The sequence below is a fragment of the Cervus canadensis genome, chromosome 5 (genome assembly GCF_019320065.1).
Source record: "Cervus canadensis isolate Bull #8, Minnesota chromosome 5, ASM1932006v1, whole genome shotgun sequence".
NCBI lineage: Eukaryota > Metazoa > Chordata > Mammalia > Artiodactyla > Cervidae > Cervus > Cervus canadensis.
This window is the reverse complement of record NC_057390.1, coordinates 97462809-97484895: the sequence shown is the minus strand read 5'-3', so window position 1 is coordinate 97484895 and position 22087 is coordinate 97462809. Positions and strand designations below refer to the sequence as shown.

At 50.9% G+C, this 22087-nt stretch overlaps 2 protein-coding genes across 2 annotated transcripts in view; one reads left to right on the top strand and one right to left on the bottom strand.

The window, feature by feature from the left end:
• Nucleotides 1-22087, bottom strand: part of CFAP77 (cilia and flagella associated protein 77) — a 154141-nt gene that overhangs the window by 100188 nt on the left and 31866 nt on the right. The gene's annotated exons all lie outside the window — the stretch shown is intronic.
• Nucleotides 43-4323, top strand: LOC122442295 (fibroblast growth factor receptor 3-like). Its single transcript, XM_043469928.1, is given in 2 exon segments — nt 43-921; nt 923-4323. Coding segments are annotated over 2 exon segments (2409 nt in total). The 5' UTR covers nt 43-330; the 3' UTR covers nt 2741-4323.

Genomic DNA, 22087 nt, shown 5'->3' with positions numbered 1-22087 from the left:
ACTTTTAAGCATCACCCTTGAAAAGTGTGTGTGGGGCCGCCCGGGCTCAGTGCGCGGTGGCGGCGGCGGCGGCGCGGGCAGCTGACGCCGCGCGGTCCAGCTCGGCCGGGCGCACCGAGCACTGAGCCCGGGCGGACGGCCGGAGGGACGAGGCGCAGGCGCTGGGCCGGCGCGCGGCGGGCGCGATCCAGAGCCGCGCTCAGCGAGTCGGGCGCCCGGGGCCGCCAGACTCCGCAACGGCGCCCTCCTCCCGCCGGTGCTAGAGCCGGGCCATGGGGGGCAGCATGCTGGCGCGCGCCGCCTGAGGACGCCGCACCCCCCGCCCCCGCGATGGGCGCCCCGGCTAGCGTCCTCGCGTTTTGCGTGGCAGTGGCGGTCGTGACCGGCGCAGTCCTCGGTTCCCCGGGCGTGGAGCCCCGCGTCGCGCGGAGAGCGGCAGAGGTCCCAGGCCCCGAGCCCAGCCCGCAGGAGCGGGCCTTTGGCAGTGGGGACACCGTGGAGCTGAGCTGCCGCTTGCCGGCGGGGGCGCCCACGGAGCCCACCATCTGGGTGAAGGACGGTGTGGGCCTGGCACCCTCGGACCGCGTCCTGGTGGGGCCGCAGCGGCTACAGGTGCTCAACGCCTCCCACGAGGACGCTGGGGCCTACAGCTGCCGCCAGCGCCTCTCCCAGCGGGTGCTGTGCCTCTTCAACGTGCGCGTGACAGACGCCCCGTCCTCGGGGGACGACGAAGATGAGGACGACGAGGCCGAGGACACAGCAGGGGCCCCTTACTGGACGCGGCCCGAGCGGATGGACAAGAAGCTGCTAGCGGTGCCGGCCGCCAACACGGTTCGCTTCCGCTGCCCGGCTGCTGGCAACCCCACGCCGTCCATCACCTGGCTGAAGAACGGCAAGGAGTTCCGGGGCGAGCACCGCATCGGGGGGCATCAAGCTGCGGCACCAGCAGTGGAGCCTGGTCATGGAGAGCGTGGTGCCCTCGGACCGCGGCAACTACACTTGCGTCGTGGAGAACAAGTTCGGCAGAATCCAGCAGACCTACACCCTGGACGTGCTGGAGCGCTCTCCGCACCGCCCCATCCTACAGGCGGGGCTGCCCGCCAACCAGACCGCCGTGCTGGGCAGCGACGTGGAGTTCCACTGCAAGGTCTACAGCGACGCCCAGCCCCACATCCAGTGGCTGAAGCACGTGGAGGTGAACGGCAGCAAGGTGGGGCCCGACGGCACGCCCTACGTCACTGTGCTCAAGACGGCGGGCGCTAACACCACCGACAAGGAGCTAGAGGTTCTATCCTTGCGCAATGTCACCTTTGAGGACGCGGGGGAGTACACGTGTCTGGCGGGCAATTCTATCGGGTTTTCCCATCACTCTGCGTGGCTGGTGGTGCTGCCAGCCGAGGAGGAGCTGGTGGAGGCCGGTGAGACTGGCGGTGTGTTTGCGGGCGTCCTCAGCTATGGGCTGGGCTTCCTCCTCTTCATCCTGGCCGTGGCCGCAGTGACGCTCTACCGCCTGAGGAGCCCACCCAAGAAGGGCCTGGGCTCGCCTGCAGTGCACAAGGTCTCCCGCTTCCCGCTCAAGCGACAGGTGTCCTTGGAGTCCAGTTCGTCTATGAGCTCCAACACGCCGCTGGTGCGCATCGCACGGCTGTCTTCGGGCGAGGGCCCCACCCTGGCCAACGTCTCTGAGCTCGAGCTGCCCGCCGACCCCAAGTGGGAGCTGTCCCGGGCCCGGCTGACCCTGGGCAAGCCTCTCAGGGAGGGCTGCTTCGGCCAGGTGGTCATGGCAGAGGCCATTGGCATCGACAAGGACCGAGCTGCCAAGCCCGTCACGGTGGCGGTGAAGATGCTGAAAGATGACGCCACGGATAAGGACTTATCGGACCTGGTGTCCGAGATGGAGATGATGAAGATGATCGGAAAACACAAGAACATTATCAACCTGCTGGGCGCCTGCACGCAGGGCGGGCCCCTGTACGTGCTGGTGGAGTACGCGGCCAAGGGCAACCTGCGGGAATACCTAAGGGCGCGGCGGCCCCCGGGCACTGACTACTCCTTCGACACCTGCCGGCTGCCCGAGGAGCAGCTGACCTTCAAAGACCTGGTGTCCTGCGCCTACCAGGTGGCGCGGGGCATGGAGTACCTGGCCTCGCAGAAGTGCATCCATAGGGACCCGGCGGCCCGCAACGTGCTGGTGACCGAGGACAACGTGATGAAAATCGCCGACTTCGGCCTGGCCCGTGACGTGCACAACCTCGACTACTACAAGAAGACCACCAACGGTCGCCTGCCCGTGAAGTGGATGGCACCCGAGGCCTTGTTTGACCGCGTCTACACCCACCAAAGTGACGTCTGGTCCTTCGGGGTCCTGCTCTGGGAGATCTTCACGCTGGGGGGCTCGCCGTACCCCGGCATCCCCGTGGAGGAGCTCTTCAAGCTGCTGAAGGAAGGACACCGCATGGACAAGCCGGCCAACTGCACGCATGATCTGTACATGATCATGTGTGAGTGCTGGCACGCCGCGCCCTCGCAGAGGCCCACTTTCAAGCAGCTGGTGGAAGACCTGGACCGCGTTCTCACCGTGACGTCCACCGACGAGTACCTGGACCTGTCAGTGCCCTTCGAGCAGTACTCGCCAGGCGGCCAGGACACCCCCAGCTCCGGCTCCTCGGGAGACGACTCCGTGTTCGCTCACGACCTGCTGCCCCCGGCCCCACCCGGCAGCGGGGGCTCGCGGACGTGAAGGGCCGCGGCCAGCTGGCCGAGCCCCCATCAATGTGAGAACAGACCCCAGCTGCCGCTGGCGTGCCGTGATCACCGGGTCCCGCTGGGTCCCGCCGGCCCGGGCCCAAGACCTGGAACGGGTGGACGGATGGACAGACAACGTCACGTGTGTGTGTGTGTGCGTGTGTGTGGGCGTGCGTGCACACACGCATGTGCTCTGGGGTCCCTGGGGTGTTCGCCCTGCTGTACGGTGACCTCCTGGCCACCTGGACGGGCAGCACCAGGGGACCAAACGTAGAATGTAAGGGGCTCCTCCCATGGGACCCCTCAGGACAGGCGCTGGGCCCCTCCCCGAGCTCCCTGCCCCGCCCGCAGTCCCCCACAGGGAGCCCCGGGGGGCTGGCCAGGCTCCGGTGTCCAGAGCGGGTCGAGGCCCCTCCAAGTGCCCAAGCTGAGCCTACAGGGAAGCCCCCATGTGGCGCACCTCCCCCCCAAGTGGCACCTTCTGCCTGGGGTGTTAGCAGCCCCCCACCTCCAGGCCTCCCCACTCCCCACCCAGCCCCCCCAGAGACTGAAATTACGGGTACCTGAAGGCGGGAGCCTTTAACTTCTATCTGAAAGGTTTATTCCAGAAATGAGTGTACATTTATATAAATAGATGCTGTGTATATGATATACCCATACATATATATATAAATATCTATATGGGAAAAGGCAGGCCGGTACAACTGAGGCTCGGGACCCTGAGGGGGCAGGGGGCAGGGGGCAGGGGGCCCCTTAGCCAGGGGAGGCCCCCCGGGACTCGCTGTTGAGAAACCACGGAGTAGGGAGGGGCTTTTCTGTCCTTGGACCTGTATATTTGTAAAGCTATTTATCGACACCCAGAGCCGTGTCCCGTCGCTCCCCAGGGCCCTAGTGTTTAGCCAGCTGCATGGCAGAGGTTTAAGTTTTAACTTATTAACAGTGAAAAGGTTTATGCTTCGTTTAGGGGATTGCTGAGGGTGCCTCCAAGCCCGCACCCCAAGGCTGGAGCCAACCCCTGGGCACCCTAAAGGGTCATTAATAGTTTGAGATGATTCCATGAGGATATTTTATTCCCTTTGGCCTTCTTTTGCAGGAGAAGTAGATTTCTATAGGATTTTTCTCTAGGAGATTTATTTTTTTAAACTTCAAAGCAAGCTGGTATTTTCATACAATTTCTTCTAATTGCCATGTGTTCCAGGCAGGGAGGCAATTTCAGGGGGGGCCACCCCTGCATGCAGGTTCAGATGTTATTAGATGTTACAAGTTTATATATATCTATATATATAATTTATTGAGTTTTTACAAGATGTATTTGCTGTAGATTTAACACTTCTTACGCAATGCTTCTAGACTTTTATAGCCCGGACTGCTACCTTTCAAAGCTTGGGAGAGAAAGCCACAGATTCAGTTTTGTTACTTTTTGTACTGTTAATGGCCCTGAGTTTGGGCGGCTGTTCTCTGCTTGTCAGCAGGCTCAGGGTGGTCTCTGTTCTCAGGGACCCCAGCCTTGTGGGGGCCAAACCGGCAGATGTGCTTTCCAAAAAATAAACAGACACCTGGTTCAGAAAAAAAAAAAAAGAAAAGTGTGTGTGGCCTGTTCCTCTTGGAAGAACATGTCTGCTGGGAAGTGAAGATTGCTACAGATATCAGAGCATGTGTATCAGGATATCACTGCTACTAGAGGCCCAGCCAACGTTCTATTATGTGCCAGGCACGAGGCTGAGCATTTTATGTTAAAGAACCTTCATATGTTTTTTTCCTATTTTTAAATAAATTTTATTGGAGTATAGTTGATTTACAGTGTTGTGTTAGTTTCTGCTAACAAAGTGAATCAGTTATCCATAGACATACATCCACTCTTTTTAGAATCTTTTCCCACATTGGCCATTACAGATTATTGAGTAGAGTTTCCTGTGCTATACTGTAGGTCCTTATTCAGTTGAGTTCAGTTGCTCAGTCGTGTCCGACTCTTTGCGACCCCATGGACTGCAGCACACCAGGCCTCCCTGTCCATCACCAACTCCCGAAGCTTACTTAAACTCATGTCCATCGAGTCGGTGATGCCATCCAACCATCTCATCCTCTGTCATCCCCTTCTCCTCCTACCTTCAATCTTTCCCACTATCAGGGTCTTTTCAAATGAGTCAGCTCTTTGCATCAGGTAGCCGAAGTACTGGAGTTTCAACTTCAGCATCTGTCCTTCCAATGAACATTCAGGACAGATTTCCTCTAGGATGGACTGGTTGGATCTCCTTACAGTCTAAGGGACTCTCAAGAGTCTTCTCCAACACCCCAGATCAAAAGCATCAATTCTTCGGTGCTCAGCTTTATTTATAGTCCAACTCTCACATCCATACATGACTACTGGAAAAACCATAGCTCTGACTATACAGACCTTTGTTGACAAAGTAATGTCTCTGCTTTTTAATATGCTGTCTAGGTTGGTCATAGCTTTTCTTCCAAGGAGCAAGCATCTTTTAATTTCATGCCTGCAGTCACCATCTGTAGTGCTTTTGGAGTCCAAAAAAAAATAAAAATGAAATAAGGAGCTTATTACTATTTCATATATTTCAATTGTGGTACTGGAGAAGACTCTTGAGAGTCCCTTGGCCTGCAAGGAAATCAAACCGATCAATCATAAAGGAAATCAATCCTGAATATTCATTGAAAGGACTGAGGCTGAAGCTGAAGTTCCAATAGCTTGGCCACCTGATGCAAAGAGCCCACTCATTGGAAAAGACCCCAAAGAAGGGAAATATTTAAGGCAACAGGAGAAGGGGTAGACTGAGGATGAGATGGTTAGATAGCATCACCAACTTAATGAACATGAGTTTGAGCAAACTCTAGGAGATAGTGAGGACAGGGAAGCCTGGTATGCTGTAGTCCATGAGGTCACAAAGAGTCGGACATAACTTTTCAAATGAACAACAACAGTGTGTATATATCTATCCCATACATTTTTAAATTAAAAAGAATTTTTTTTACTGAAAGTCACATAATATAAAATTGACTGTTTTAAAGTGTAAAATCTGTGGCATTTAGTACATTCACAATGTTCTACAACCACTGCCTCTGTGGAGCACCAAAAGCTTTTCATCACCCCCAAAGAAAATCAGTACCATTAAGCATTCACTACCCACACCCCATCTCCTCAGCCCCAGGCACCTACTAATCTACTTTTAGTCTCTATGGATTGATCTATTCTAGAAATTTCATATAAATGGAATCATATAATATGTGTCTTTTTGTGTCTGGTTTCCTTCATTTAGCATCATGTTTTTGAGGTTCATCCACCTCAGGTGGATGACCGGGAAGCATCTGACACCTGAGGTGTCGGGATTCCCTCATATGCGTGGTTGTATAATATTCTATTGTCTGGAGAGACTACATTTTATTCATCCCTTCATCCATCGATGCATGGTCACGCGATTTTGAAGTGGGCACTGTCATCATTTCCACTCTACAGAGGAGGAAACGGGGTGTTTGAAAGGTCCAGTTGGGGGCCCGAGGCCCCCAAGCTCACGAAGGGAAGGAGCCCAGGTGTGGCCAGGCAGTCGGACCCCTGACGCTGGCCAAGAACCACGAGAGGAATCAGGGCAAGAGCAGTGGCAGGGGGAGCAATGCAGGAAATGGGACGCAGTGAGCTTTCTGCAGCAGGAAAGCTCTTCAAGTAGCCTCGAAGGGGCTGCTCAGGGGCTTCCCTGGTAGGCTCAGTGGTCAGGAATCCGCCCGCCAATGCAGGAGCCACAGGTTCTATCCCTGATCTGGGAAGATCCCACATGCCTGAGATCAATTAAGCAGTATGCCACAACTACTGAGCCTGCGCTCTAAATCTAGACCCTGGAAGCCCACGTGCCTCAACTACTGAAGCCTGTGCTGAGAGCCCTTGCTTTGCAACATGAGAAGCCACTGAGATGAGAAGCCCCCGCACCGCAACTAGAGGAAAAAACCCCACGCAGCAGCAAAGACCCGGCACAGCCAAAAATAAATAAATAAACACGATTTAAAAAACATGATAAATAAAGGAGTTGGTCAGTAACTGGATGGTTTATGAAGTCTTACAGGGTATTCGGAGCACTGTACTGAGTGATATTTTAAGACCAGGATGATCAAGAGTAGTTTCTTAACGTCTCCAGCACACACACACACACACACACACACACACACACACACACATCCCATCCATCCATCCAGGCTGGATTGGATGCAGGGAGATAAATTACAGAATTCCAGGGTTGTAAGCTAAGCTGCTACTGAGAACACAAGTCACAGTTTACTTGATTATCTTTCCATTTTTACCCCCAAGGCAAGTTTTCTTCCAGGATCTGGTCTGGTTATCAAATCTGTGAGTGTCTTCACCCCTGGTTGTGCTTGGGGGAAAGAGTGTGACTTCAAAAGGGCTCAACCGTTTCATGACTTTGTTCCCAATACTTTTATCTCCTTGTACACATCTCCATTCTTTTTCAGCAATAGCCTACTTGGAAAAGCTGCTTCTAGGTATTGTGAAAGACATAACCCAAAGCAGGCTTCCTCTCTGAATTTTCCGTTGTGTCTGTCTACATCTGTGCTGCCAAAGACGACAGCCACTAGTCACAAATGCTATTTAGGTTTATTTATTTATTTTTGTAAAGTTTTTATTTTATACTGGAGTACCCTGGAGAAGGAAATGGCAACCCACTCCAGTATTCTTGCCTGAGAAATGCCATGGACAGAGAAGCCTGGGGGGCTATAGTCCATGGGGTCACAAAGAGTCAGACACAACTCGTCGACTCTACGACGATAGCTGATTCGCTAGTTTCAGGTGAGCGGCAAAGGGACTCAGCCATACGTAAACAAGTATCAATTCCCCCCCGCAAACTCCCCTCGCGTCCGGGCTGCCGCATAACACTGAGCAGAGATACATGTGCTGTTCAATAAGTCCTTGTTGGTTATCCATTTTAACCATTTAGGGTTTTTGAAACAATTGAAAATTTAGTCTTTGGTTGCATGAGCCAGATCTCAAGTGCTCAGCGTGTCTCTGAGATGGCGGTGACCCTGACAGATGGAGTGGAAACAGGTGGCTTCCATCACTGCAGAAATCTCCATGAAGAGGGCTGCGCTGGGCTACACAGCGCCAAATCCCCGGGGAATGGTCTCCATGTCACTCTGACCTGTGCAGACCTGACCTTCGAAAGGAAATACACGTTTTCTTTAGCGGAGTCACGATCGTTGATAGGATACTACTTTGCTTCAGAGGGAAGGGGAAGTGGCTAGGTGACACGGGGCTGGGAAGCTTCAGCCCAGATGCCCCACTTGGAGGAAAGGAGGTGGGCAAGTCAGGATCCGCTGAGCTGCCCATGCCCCCCTGCCAGGTACAAGCAGGTGGAGAGGCCTGCTGATGAGGAAGACGTCAAAGTCCCCGGAAAAGAGGCGGCAGCTATAAACACCACTTGGCGCGACGCAGGCCCGCCGAGGGCCCAGCCGGCACGAACGTGTCTGGCTCCAGGACGACGGGATCCTTCTTGATGTTCTGATTTAAGGCCTGGTGGGGTTTTCATTGCGGCGTCCTAGATCTCACACGCGCAGCGAGGCCCCGCTCTGAGTGGGAAGGAGACCCGCAGCTCAAGCCCAGAGCTTCTCTGTTGCTCTGAGCTGCCGAGAAAATGGGCCCATAAAACACGACGAGGGAGGCAAGGGCCTCAGGAAAGAAGGGACCAGGGCTGTCAGGCTCCTAACTGTGCCGGGGAGAGCTGGGCCTGGGGACCCCAGAGGCCGGGCTCGTGACGTCGGATGTGCAGACGGGTTTAAGGAAGGGAACAGAAGGATGTTCTTGGAGCTGGGATTACCCGAGGTGGACCCCAAAGACAAACATGCCCACTTCGTTATGCTCCTTCCTTGTGTGCGTGTTTCCCTTCCCTTCCTCTCTCTGCTTCCCTGGGAGCAGGCAGCAGCCGTTTGTTTTCGCCTGCCAGTGGAGGCTTGAAATATTACAAAGGTGGCGTGTGGAACGCTCCCCGCGGCCCTGGCCCGATGGCACGCGCGCAGACATAAAAAGCAAATACCATCAGTAACCCGTCGCCAGAAACCCAGCAACAAGCCGAGAGTTTTTCTCCCTGCCGGGGCTGTTAGCAGCAATGTATTTCTCCCTGCACTAAGCACCATCTTTCCCAAGGCTGCATTACAATGATTTATAAACCCCATTTCTGGGGAAAACGAATAGATCAAAGCGAGGAGAAAGAAAGGGAGACATGAGCAGCTGGAGGAAGATATTGAAGCATGAAACAAAAACACAAATGAAAAACTAGTCAGTGACACAACTGAGCTATTCCTCGCTGCACTCGAATCAGAGAAAAATAATAGCAAAATCTTGATTTGAATCCTTTTTTTTTTCCTTTGATGAGATGTGGCCTCCTGTCAGTGACTGGGGTTCTGAGCCACTGGAGAGCCCGTGCGGGAAGAGGCTGCCCAGCTTCGCAGTGGGCAGAGGGCTCTGCCAGGGGATGCTCCGATCTCAGCTGCACCCTTGCCTCCCTCACCCCTAGGAGACGGTCCTAGGGGCAGGGTGGGCTCCTGAGTAAACAGAGGGCTGCCCTTTGTTGCCCTGTGGTCGGGGCATGACCTTTTCAAGATCTCCAGCTGGATCAGGAGCCTCTTCCCATCTGCTGTTGCCTAGACTGAACAGTTTCTTTGACCTGCTGTTGTCCCATGATGGCCAGAGGGAGCAGGGACAGGCCCGAGGTCTGCTGTGGCGGCAGGGCCACTGAGATGGACGCCCGTCTGGAAATCTCAGTTAGGCTTTGCTTCTGAGCTCCCGGCCATCGACGTGCAGGAGAGACGTGGAGTCAGCTGTGGATGGGGCATGGCCAGGAACAGGCGTACGTGCTGGGCAAAGAGCAGGAGACATTAGGGTGGGAGTGAGGCCAGGCTGGCTGGAGGAGGTGCCCCGGAAATGTGTCTTTAAGGAAGGACAGCCGCTACTGTGGACAGGTTCTGTCCCCAGTCTTCCACCCGGGGCAGCCTTCCCTGCCTCTGTCCAGCTGTTTGCCACAAGAAACACAAGTTTTTAGTTAATCCTTTATGGTCTGTTTTCCCCCATTAAAGCATTATCTTGAGCAAGGCACCTTGTCTCTCTCATCCGCCATCATCCCCCCAGAGCCTAGGCTGGTGCCTGACACATAGTAGGTGCTTCATAAAAAGGCAGTGAATGGGATGTCCCTGGTGGTCCAGTAGTTCAGGGCACTCGGGTTTCATCCCTGGTTGGGGAAGTAAGATCCTGCATGCCCTGCAGTGCAGCCAAAAAAAGAGAAGGAGACAGTGTATGAATGAATGAAGGAATGAATGTACAAATGAATGAATGAGTGTATGAATGAATGAATATGTATGAATGAATGAATGAATATGAATGAATGAGTGTATGAATTAATGAGTATGAATAAATGCATGAGTGAATGAATGTATTGGCACTCACTTTCTCATTCAATCCCCACAGCAATGCTCCCAGGTATGTATGATTCTCCCCATTTTTACAGATGGGAAAACCAACAGCAGTTATGCAATTTGTTCAAGGGCACTCAGCTAGTAGGTGGCTGAGGCAGGACGAGAGCTGGGGTCCGTGGACTCAAAGCCCACATGCTGGCCACCACATCCCATGGCCACCCCAAACCCTCAAATTAGAACTTCATGCCCTACACTGACAATGTTGCCTTGTTGGCAGCAGAGTGGGGAACGATTATGGAGGATTCATCCTTATTTTTAAGGTGAGAAGCCCATGCAAAGTACTAACGGGCTCTGCTGCAGGGACAGAGGACATTGCCAGGAGCTAGATTCCATCCATCCCTAAGGAGGCCCAAGCAAGGTCCAGATAAGGTCTGCAAGTAGGATAAGAAGGCTGCCCCCTCCTGTATGAGACACGGCAGGAGTTCTTCCCACAGGCTAATTTATCCGCTTCTCTTCTAAACACCAACAGGATGAAATAGTCTATATGGGACCGTAACTAGAGGGTACTATGCATGGAGCGTCATGACATTTGGGTCCTCGCGGCCCTCAGGTGCTCTAAGTGACCAAGCACTTCTGATTGAAGGGGACTTTAGGGGGTCCTTGGTGTGTGACTCGGATGGGGAGAACTGCCTTCAGCCAGGGGTTGGTTGAGGTCAACAGATTGTCCTTGGGTCCTGGAGTATGTGGCCAGTCCACCCTGAAGCCTGCACCGTCCGTGACTCGCCTGCCTTGTCAGCTCAACGGTGAGGGAGCACTCAACGATGAGGCTCTGGCTACACCTGTGGGCATGTCCACTTTTCTAAAAAGCCAACGTGCCAGGACTTCTCTGATGGCCCAGTGGTTAAGAATCCACCTGCCAAGGCAGGGGACACAGTCTCAACCCCTGGTCCGGGAAGATCCCACGTGCTGTTGGGCAACTAAGCTCTAAAGCCACAACTACTGAGCCCAGGCGCCGACAGCCTATGTCACCGCGGCAAGACGCCCTCGCACCGCAACTAGAGAGTAGTTGTGCCACAGCTAAAGAAAGCCCCCACGCAGCAGCGAAGACCCAGCACTGCCAAACATCAGTAAGAAACTAAGCAAATAAATAAATACCTTATGTATAAAAAAACCCAGTGTGTCCGTCGCAAAATTAAGAGCACTTATTTGCTTTTCCGATGGAGTCTTCACTTCTATTAACAGAAAAGGATTCACCACCCCATTCCTTTCTAAAGGGTGTTGGATCACATTACCCCACCCAATCGGTAAAAAGAAAAAAAGGTGATCTGGGGGCAGCTTCTCCAGAACATAGCTGCCAGGAGGGTATGTGGAGACACTGATTCTACCATCTGTTCCCTTCTGCTGCAGGCAGCAAAAACCCCAGGAACATCTGAATATTTCTGATGGAAAAAGAAGCTTAATTCCACTTTACTCATGTTGGTTAGAAAAACCAAAGTTTCACCCTCAAAGTTGAAAGCAAGCAAACTGTCTCACACCGGTTGTTGAATATTTTAGAGAGCACTCGAGTTCCCGGCATGACAAGTCACTGTGGTTTCTGCCTGATCTGATTTTTAAATAGACGAGTTACAAACCTCCTGAAAATTGGAGTTTATAATTGAAATATTGATAAACTCTTTCCCGTAAAGAAGCTACTAGATACTGCAGTAATAACTAGGAAACAGGCAAAAAATAATAAGAATGCTTTTCTCTGCTTAGCCAAGAAATACAGTGGCAGAGTTTATTGCTTACAAAACACAGCTGCCTTTCCTCAAATTGGATAGGAAAAAATGAACCCTGATAAATTATGATGCCCCTAAATTCCAAAGATTGTACATCAATAATTGGGGGAGGCCACCATCATCTTTCTGGGCAGCCTACTTATTAGGACCATAATTTATTATTATTATGCTTTGGTGCAAATACACAGGCTGATAAAATTCAAATCCATTAAAACAAATGTCCTCCTTTCTCTGAATCAGTAAGAGACACCGCTTCCAAAGGAAGTATTGTAAATTAGAAAAGCAAATGATTTCTATATACTCAGAAGTGAGACACTGAAAGATAACTGAAGGGGGAAACACCCACTCTTACCCAGACTTTCTGAATCTTAGCCTAGCATTCAGGAATTGCCACCACAGTGGGCAGCAAGATGCAGGATTGGGGACCACTATCTGATGCTTCTGGCCCCAGCCTCCAGACTGAAGTCCTTTTTATGAAATGTTTCTATGTTGTTGTTTTTTTTAAATGAATTTTTTCAGGTGCGATTTTAACTAACATGAGACACATCTGAATGTTTCATTTGGAATGAATTTTGGAAATCACCGAGTTACTCCCTTCCTCTTACTGAGGAGGAGCTGAAACTCACCGAGGGCATGCAGGAGAGAGTCCAAGCCAAGCATCAGGCCAGGCCCAGGCATATCTAGCCTCCCTGCCATGATGTTTGACCAAAGAAAAGTCAAGTAGTTTGTGTTAACTGAGCACCCACCATGAATCCAACATGTGCTTTTCACATGCATGCTCACTCATGTCCAACTCTTTGTGACTCCATGGACTGTAGTCCACCAGGCTCCTCTATCCATGGAATTTTCCAGGCAAGAATATTGGAGCCGGTTGCCATTTCATCCTCCAGGGGATCTTCCCAAAGCAGGATTGAACCAGCATCTCCTGCATTGGCAGGCAGATTCTTTACCCCTAATTTACTTGGGAAGCCAATTGCTTTTTAGGCATCATCTTATCAGAAATGGAATTGCCTCTTAGAGTAAAAGAAACTGGGGGAAAGGGCCAAGAGGGTATCTGGTCTACCCTGCCACTCAGACACAATAATTGTTCCCTGTGAAGTCCATGGCTCTCTAATCTAGTGTTTAGTTCCCATGATGAGGCACCCCTTCTGTATTAGGCACCCCACCCATTGAGTCCTAGTTGCCTGGCCGAGACCCGATACCTGATGAGGATCCAGTGTTGGTGGCATTTACATTCTTACTCCCTCTGGAGTGAATCAGAAAAGCTGTCTCCATTTCTATGGAACAATTCTTCAAAGACTTGAAAATCATCGAATTTAACCTTGGCCCCTTCTTCTCTTTTGACTGGTCCTCCCATGGCTGGCTTCTGGATGGCTCACCACCTTCTCCCCTTTTCTCCATGCCCAGTGTACCCCAGGTGGCCAGAAGAGAGGAAGAAAGTGCTAGACAAGTATTGCCTATGCGTAATGTCAGTGCCCAGGCCAACACCACTTGGCTGCTCTAAGACTGTTCTGGGGAACAAGCTTGATTTTCGCTTAGGCTCCCAAAGAAGTAGCGTCAAAGCTCTTGTCAAGACAGAAGCGGCAGGGGCTTCCCTGGTGGTTCAGTGGTAAAGAATCTGCCTGCTAGTGCAGGAGACACAGGTTCGATCCCTGGTCCGGGAGGATCCCACATGCAACTAAGAGCAACTAAGCCCATAAGCCACAACTGCTGAGTCGGTGCGCTGCAACTGCTGAAGCCCGCACATCCTAGAGCCTGTGGTCTGAAGCCAGAGAAGCCACCGCAATGAGAAGTCCACGCACCGCAACAGAGTAGCCTGCGTTCACTGTGCCAAGCTGAATGCCCATGCACAGCAACAAAGACCCAGCAGAGCCAAATAAATCAGTAATAAATACAGTATTACCTATAATTATTAATATATATTATTATTTATTTATCCAGAGAACTATACATCACCGAATACCACAGGACTTCTTGCCCTTCCTGTGAACATTAAAACCGCCGGCACCAAAAGACCATAGTTTGTGTCAGACCCAAGGCCCACATCCACAAGTCCAAACCATATTCACCATCTTTCTGCAGACCTGCTCCCACTCTGGAATTTTCTATTTTGCTTAGAGTTACCATCATTGACTCGGGTGTCCAAGCCAAAATTTGATATCCACCTTCAACTTCTTTCCCTTGTCCTCCACCCTCAATCAGGGAACTCCTAAGTAACTCCTCAAGCCATCCCCACAACTGCTGACCTAACCTAAGACCTCTCGTCTCTCCTCTGCACAGCTGCAGGGGCCTCCCCTGGGTCTCCTGGCCTCCGATCTATTGACATTCTGCAGCCAGGTGGTCTTGCAAAAAAATCAGTTCCTTTCATTTCACTTCTTTATTTCGAACTTTTTAAAGTGTAGGGCCAGAACTAAGATCTCCAAGCAGGCAGTGTGGTATAATGGTTTAAGCACACGGCCTGGACAGCTACAGTTACTAGCGATGTGGATAGCTATTTGGAGGTTTTTTTGTTTTTGTTTTGCTTTGTTTTGGCTGCATTGGGTCTTCATCGCAGCACACGTGCTTCTCTGGTTGCGGCACGCTGGCTCAGAGTGTGCGCGCTCTGCAGTTGTGGTGCATGGGCTTGGTTGGAGTTCATGGGATCTTAGTTACCCCACTAGGGATTGCACCCAGGCACCCTGCATTGGGAGCATGGAGTCTTATCTACTGAACCACCAGTTAAGTCTTTGGATGCAAAATATGAATGAATCATGCCTCCATTTCCTCATTTGTAGAAGGGGACCCAACTCTCAGAAGCTTAGGACTTGATGGGAGCTAGTGTTGTCAATGCTTTCATAATTCACAATCTAGGCCCACATCCAGCATGTGCCCACATTTTACAGTCATCTCTCTCAAATTCCACACTCCCAGGCCCCACCCTTTTTCCCTAGCAGCTCTTGCATACAGCATCCTTCTTGTATCCCTGATTCTCCAGGTGCTGTTTCCTTTATCTGGAATATCCTCCCCAACTCATTTGCCTACCAAACTCTTAAGCATCCTCCAAAACTCAGGCATCAAATTTAAAAATACTGACAATAGCAAGCGTGAGTGAGAATATGGAGCACCCAGAACTCTCAGCCACTGCTGGTGAGGATGCAGACTGGGATGGCTCCTTTGGGAAACAACAGAAAGTGTTAGTCACTCAGTCACGTCTGACTCTTTGTGACCCCATGGACTGTAGCCCACCAGGCTTCTCTGTCCATGGAATTCTCCAGGCAAGAATACTGGACTGGGTTGCCATTTCCTTCTCCAAGACACTTATAAATGTTGTACTTATTATGTAACCCAGCTCCCATGCCTACGTATTTACCCAAGAGAAATAAAAATATATGCCTAGGCAAAAACATGTGTGTGGCCGTTCATCACAGAACTCTTCATAGTAGCCCCAGACTGGCCACAACCCAAACATGCATCCATACATGGAAAACCACTTGGCAATAAGAGAGAAGGAAGTACAGACGCATGCCACAGCACGGATAAATCACAAAAGCATTATGCTAACGTCAAACCCCAAGACTGAACGGTGTGGTTCCTTTTACACAAAATTCTAGGGAAAACAGACCTCTATTGGCAGAAAACAATCCAAGATTGCCCGGGGCCAGGAAGAGAAAAGGAGATGCAGTGTGAAGGGGCACAAGAGAGATTTTAAGGGGAAGAAAATGATCCTATATCTTGACCGTGAGGGAGGTCATGTGACTGTACACAGCTACCAGAATTCACCAAACTGGATGCTTAGAATGGGTGAATTTTATGGACGACAATGATACCTAAGTGACAAAGAGAGAAAAATATTAAACAAACCTCTAGACTGCCCCCACTAGTAAAAAGGCCCCCTTCTCTGATTACTCCCTCTGTCTGCTCTGTCCTGGTTCACGTCCCAATTGTTGGACTTTTCCCATGACCTTGGCGTTAGTCAGACAGGTCTGTCTCTTGATCAGCCGAGAGGTGAGGGCCTGGGATCCTTCATTCACCTCTGTCCCCTACTGTGCCTTGTCACCAGACCTCTGCCAAGGGCTTACTGTCTTACATGTCCCCAGCTGAGCCTGACAGTCACACCAGGTGGCAGGTAGGACTGTCCCAGCTTTACAAAAAGATAGAGGTGGGACTTCCCTGGTGGTCCAGTGGCTAAGACTCTGCGCTCCCAACGCAGGGACCCGGGTTCAATCTCTGGTTGGGGAAACGATATCCGTTATGCCCTTAAGACCCAGCGCAGCCAAATAAATAATTTTTTTTAAAAAAAGAAGGAGGCTTAGAGATGTTGAAAGGTTGATTAAATACCTGCCCAAGGTCAGGTAGCTAGAAGAGGTGGGGCTGAACTTCAAAACTAGATCTGTCTGTCTGAGTCAAAGCTATGCCTTAAACACAACATTACACTGCCTGATGCAATATATGCGAGAGAGAAAGTTGTCAAGGATGATGTGTTATATTGAATCCAATTGAATGCAGGGCCCTTCTGTTCCTCCCCTCCTCAGTCTTCCCAGGGTCATGCTGAGTTTTTTGTTGCATGTATAATGTGTGTGTGTTCTTGATCCACTAAAATCTGAGCTTTTTCTCTCTCTTCATTTCTGAATTAAACCAAAAACCTAAATGAGCCCTCCGCCCAGGAGACCAGTATTACCTTGCAAACAGCTAGCACCTCCAAGTCGTCATTAATTAAGCCGCCCTCCCAAATAAAGCGCATAACAGTGTCACCAGTGAACAGTGGCTACCTCCCCTGGCGGCCCCTCACTGCCTTATACAGTGTCTGGCTGTAAAACCAATAACCCCACAGCCATGGAAACTGCGCTCCTAAAGGAGGTCTTTTCCTTCAGTGGAGATCCTTTGAACGCTGGGTGTTTTTATGAAGAAGAATTCTAGGGCCAGGCACAGGTGGATGCTTTCATCAGCCCCATTTTCTGGTGTGTTCTCCCTTTCAGCATTCTAGAAAGCCGCTCTTCTGACATATACGTTGCACAGGGCGTTTGAAGTCCTCGTGTTCGCTGCTGTCAGCAGCTTAGTGCGAGTTGAAGGGGAGGGGGAGTTTGGAGCACATGGAGGGAGGCAGCAGCGGGCATGCCATCCTGGGCAGACGGGAGCCACGTCTGCACCCTGCTTTGTGCGGGGCAGGGGGAGAGGTCACTCTCCCGGGGAGCAGGAGAGGTTGTCTCCTCGTGGTGGGGGATGGCGGGCGGGGTGGGGAATAAGTCCTCTGCAGCTTCCCAGGGTGAGCTGCTCTCAATAATTTACTAGGCTTGAAACTGGAATGGGAATGTCCGTGGCTCAGTCATTCAGCCGTGTCCGACTCTTTTGTGACCCCATGGACTGTAGCCCACCAGGCTCCTTTGTCCATGGAGTTCTCCAGGCAAAAATACTGGTGTGGGTTGCCATTTCCTCCTCCAGGGGATCTTTCCTACACAGGGATCAAACCAGCATCTCCTGTGTCTCCTGCATTTGCCAGAAGATTCTTCACTGCTGAGCTACCTGGGAAGCCCTGGAATGAGATAATATGGCTTTTTTTTTCCCTTTGGAGGGGTCCCCTGAAATAGAAAAGGATCAGTTAATTTGACCTAGTTTGCTCTCTGCATCCCTGCAATAGAGGCAAGGCGCTAATTGATAGAGCCGGGCCACCTTCAACCACGTTCCACATCAGATTTCACTTGTTGGTTGATTTCTTAAACAAAATATATATTTAGCTGTGTCGGGTCTTAGTTGTGGCATGCGGGGTCTTAGTTGCAGCCTGTGGGATCTAGTTCTCCATCCAGGGGTGGGACCCGGGCCCCCTGCATTGGAAGTCCAGAGTCTTAACCACTGGACCACCGGGAAGTCCCCCCTTAGTTGGTTTTTTTTCCCCCTTAGTTGAAAAATACAAATTGCAGAATCAGCGACAGAGTGCCAATTCTGGCTCAAGTTTGTGTACCAGCTCCCCTATTTTACCGACTCTGAGACTTTGGGGGCTGGTCATCTACACTGCTGGAGCCCCAGTTTTCTCCTCTATAAAGTGGAAGAACTAATTCCTATGTCACGAGGCTGCTGAAAGGTCAGCCTGAACGAGGTGATGCCCATACATCTTTCGGCACACTCCCCGACACAGAGGAGAGCCCTCAGTCAATTGCAGGATGATCATTTGCTGCAAGCCCATGTCTAGTTGCAAGAGAAAAGAGCCAATCAGCTGCCCACATGGCCACTTGTAGGTCAAGTTCAGGAGTTCTCACAGTGCCCGGGGACACACCTAGGTCTTGAGGAAAGTCTCCATCCACTATGATCGTTTACAGCAATTAAGTCAGAAAGGTCCTTCGTGGTTAGCATCACCATGTAAGGGCTGACAATATTAGCCTCTCACTTCTTGTTCAGTGGGGACAGAGTTTCAGTCTGGGAGGAAGAAAAAGTTCTGGAGATGGATGGTGACTGTTGGACAACACCGGGAATGTATTTCACATACTTAAAAATGGGTAAAATGGAGACTTCCCTCATGGTCCAGTGGCTAAGACTTTATGTTCCCAAATCAGGGGTCCCAGGTTCAATCCCTGATCAGGGAACTAGACCCACGTGCCACAACTAAAACTACTATATCCCAAAGCTAAGATCCACCATAGCCAAATAAATAAATACATACATATTTTTAAATGGGGAAGATGGTAAATGTTCTATGTCTTTCACCACAATTTGCTAAGAACCAAAAAAGCAATGACTTGCAGAAGTCCAGTTTTTCACCAGCAGCAACAAATGATTGGCAACACACGTCTCAGTGGGTTCAAACCGTGAAGCTTTTCCGGGGTCCACAGCCAGGACCACCGGCAGGGCGGCCTTCCGGGGGTGGGGTGGGGCGGGGCTGGGGCGGGGCTGTGCCGCACCTGTGCGCTGCCGCTTTATTTCCCTCTCTTTCGGCTTTCCTGGCACAAATCCAGCCCATAATTAGGAAGATCCTCCAAGGAGAGCGAGTACTTCCCGCCCAAATGACAAGCTGTGGATTAGGCTGATATCTTTCCAGATGTGGCATGTGTGTCCCTGGCAATGCTGCAGGTGGCTCTGTGCTTACAGGCGGAAAGCTCCATCTGAGCGCCTTATCCCCACAAATACCTTCTTCCGCTGCTCGCACTGATGCCCAGGGCTTTCATTTTCAAGCTGATTTCCCTCAGAGCCGCAGGGCCCCCTGCAATAGACAGCGGGAGGGGGCAGGGTGTCTTCAGAACCCCAGGAGGGGCCCGGCGGAGCCCCTCCCCTAGTGGGCTTCCCAGCTCTCATCCCACGGTCCTTCAGGCGTTTTACAGGGAAACCCGGGAGGCCTGCTGTCGTCTATCCAGGGCCCAGCGCAGAACTGACCCTCGATAAATGGCTGTTGAGTCAATGTTGAGTTAATATAATGGGGAAGGGGCCCAGAACTGCCACTGACTTCATGCAGTGTTGTGGGTGCAAAATTCATTCTTTGCACACCCAAATGGGTGGTGTTCAACTGCCAGCATCTACCATTCCAGCATGTCTGGGAGCCCTGTGAATGTAACCTGGGGTCCTGTCCTCCAGGTAATGCTCTGATTTGACCCTTACAGACTCATATAAGTGACAACAACTGACATTTTGATAACATAATCATCCAAAATGAGCATCGTTGCCTCACAAAGTTCCCCAAGGTGATCTGTTTCATGTAAGAAAGACACAGGCCTATTTTACTTTATTATTTTTCTCGCCACACAGCCTGCGGGATCTTAGTTCCCTGACCGAAGACTGAACCCGTGCCTCCTTCCGTGGAAGTGTGACATCTTAACCACTGGACCACCAGGGAATTCCCAACAGGGGCCTGTTTTAAACTGAAAGATTTCTTTTTAATTAACATAAATGTCCATCAACAAATGAGTGGAGGACCTTCCTGGTGGCCCAGTTAAGAGTCCACCTGCCAAGGCAGGGAACACGAGTTTGATCCCTGATCGGGGAAGATTCCATTTGCTGAGGGCAGCTAAAGCCTGTGCACCACAACCACCAAGTCCTCGCGCCTAGAGCCTCTGCTCCGCACCAAGAGAAACCACTGCAATGAGAAGCCCGAGCCCTGCAACTAGAGGAAATGTACATGCAGCAAACGAGACCCAGTGCAACCAGAAAGAAATACGTAATTTTTAAAACAATATTAATTTTTAAAAACCAAATGAATAAGTGGATAAGCAAACTGTAGTTCATACCTACAATGGAATAGTACTCAGCCATTAAAAAGGAGTTAAGTACCAATATATGCTATGACAAATCTAGAGAGCATGTTAAAAAGCAGAGACATGACCTTGCCAACAAAGGTCCATGTAGTCAAAGCTACGGTTTTTCCAGTAGTCGTGTATGGATGTGACAGATGGGCCATAAAAAAGGCTGAGCACCGAAGAATTGATGCTTTTGAACTGTGGTGTTGGAGAAGACTCTTAAGAGTCCCTTGGACTGCAAGGAGATCCAACCAGTCCATCCTAAAGGAGATCAGTCCTGGGTGTTCATTGGAAGGACTGATGCTGAAACTGAAACTCCAGTACTTTGGCCACCTGATGTGGAAAGCCAGCTCATTAGAAAAGACCCTGATGCTGGGAAAGATTGAGGGCAGGAGGAGAAGGGGACCATAGAAGATGAGATGGTTGGATGGTATCACCGACTCGATGGACCTGGGTCTGAGCAAGCTCCAGGTGATGGCGAAAGACAGGGAAGCCTGGAGTGCTGCGGTCCATGGGGTTGCAAAGAGTCAGACATGACTGAGCGACTGAACAATGATGTAGGTGAACCCGGACCACACTTCACCAAGCAAAAGAAGCCAGAATAGGCAAATCCATAGACGGCAAGCAGACGAGTGGTTATCAGGAGATGAGGGGAGAAGGGAGTGGAGAGTGACTGCCTAGTGGGTACAAGGAGGTGGTGGTTGAAAAACATTACAAATACACTAAATACCACTGAATTATATCCTTCAGATGGTTGATTATATGTATTTCACATCAATGAAAAAACATTCAAGTACAAAATAGTCTAAGATAAGGTTTAATATGCAAAATGAAATGAGGCAGCACAAACTGTAACACAGATTTTTTTCTCATTGGAATAAATTTTTTGCTAAAGACTTTTTCTCGCTTTTGGTGTGGATCATTTTTAAAGTCTTTATTCAATTTGTTACAAATTGCTTCTGTTTTATGTTTTTTGGTTTTTGGGCCACCAGGCGTGTGGGATCTTAACTCCTCTACCAGGGATCAAACCCATACTCCCTGCATTGGAAGGTGAAGCCTTAACCGGAGGACCATCAGCAAAGTCCCTGGATAAATTCTGCCGGTTGCAATCCCAACAAGATACAAATACTGTGCTGTCTGGGTACGGATGGTTTCACGATCCATCCTACTTGTGATTTCTCATTCCACTTCTGGCTTCATGTCTGGCTGGCCAGCAAGCTCCCTAAGAAAGATTGGGGGTTCTTTTCCACCTTATTCCCTGTATCCCTAGCACCTAAGCTGGCTCCTAGCACATGCTGCTGCTGCTGCTAAGTCACTTCAGTCGTGTCTGACTCTGTGCAACCCCATAGTCGGCAGCCCACCAGGCTCCCCCGTCCCTGGGATTCTCCAGGCAAGAACACTGGAGTGGGTTGCCATTGCCTTCTCCAATGCATGAAAGTGAAAAGTGAAAGTGAAGTCACTCAGTCATGTCCGACTCAGCGACCCCATGGACTGCAGCCTACCAGGCTCCTCCGTCCATGGGATTTTCCAGGCAAGAGTACTGGAGTGGGGTGCCATTGCCTTCTCCATAGCAAATGGCAAATAATTGTGTACTGAGTAAGTGAACGACCCCAGCAACAGAATTTCACTCAGCCTGGGTGAGGGGTGAAGGGGACTCTGGGTCATCTCTTCTCAACCTGGGATGCACACGCCCATCACCTGGGACCTCATTAGAGATGCAGAGTCTGATTTATCGGCCTGGGGTGGGAGCTGGCATTCTGTGTTCCCAACAAGTACCCGGGGATACGGATGCTGTTGGTCCACCAGTCATATTTGGAGGAACGGGAGTCCAGGCATGCCAGACCCCAAGCCTTGTCACTGAAGAAAAAGTGCAGGATTCCAGGTCAGACACCCGGGTGGTTTGTCTCCCCAGACCTCACTGCTCACTAGTCCTCCCTGCACAGAGGCGCCCGA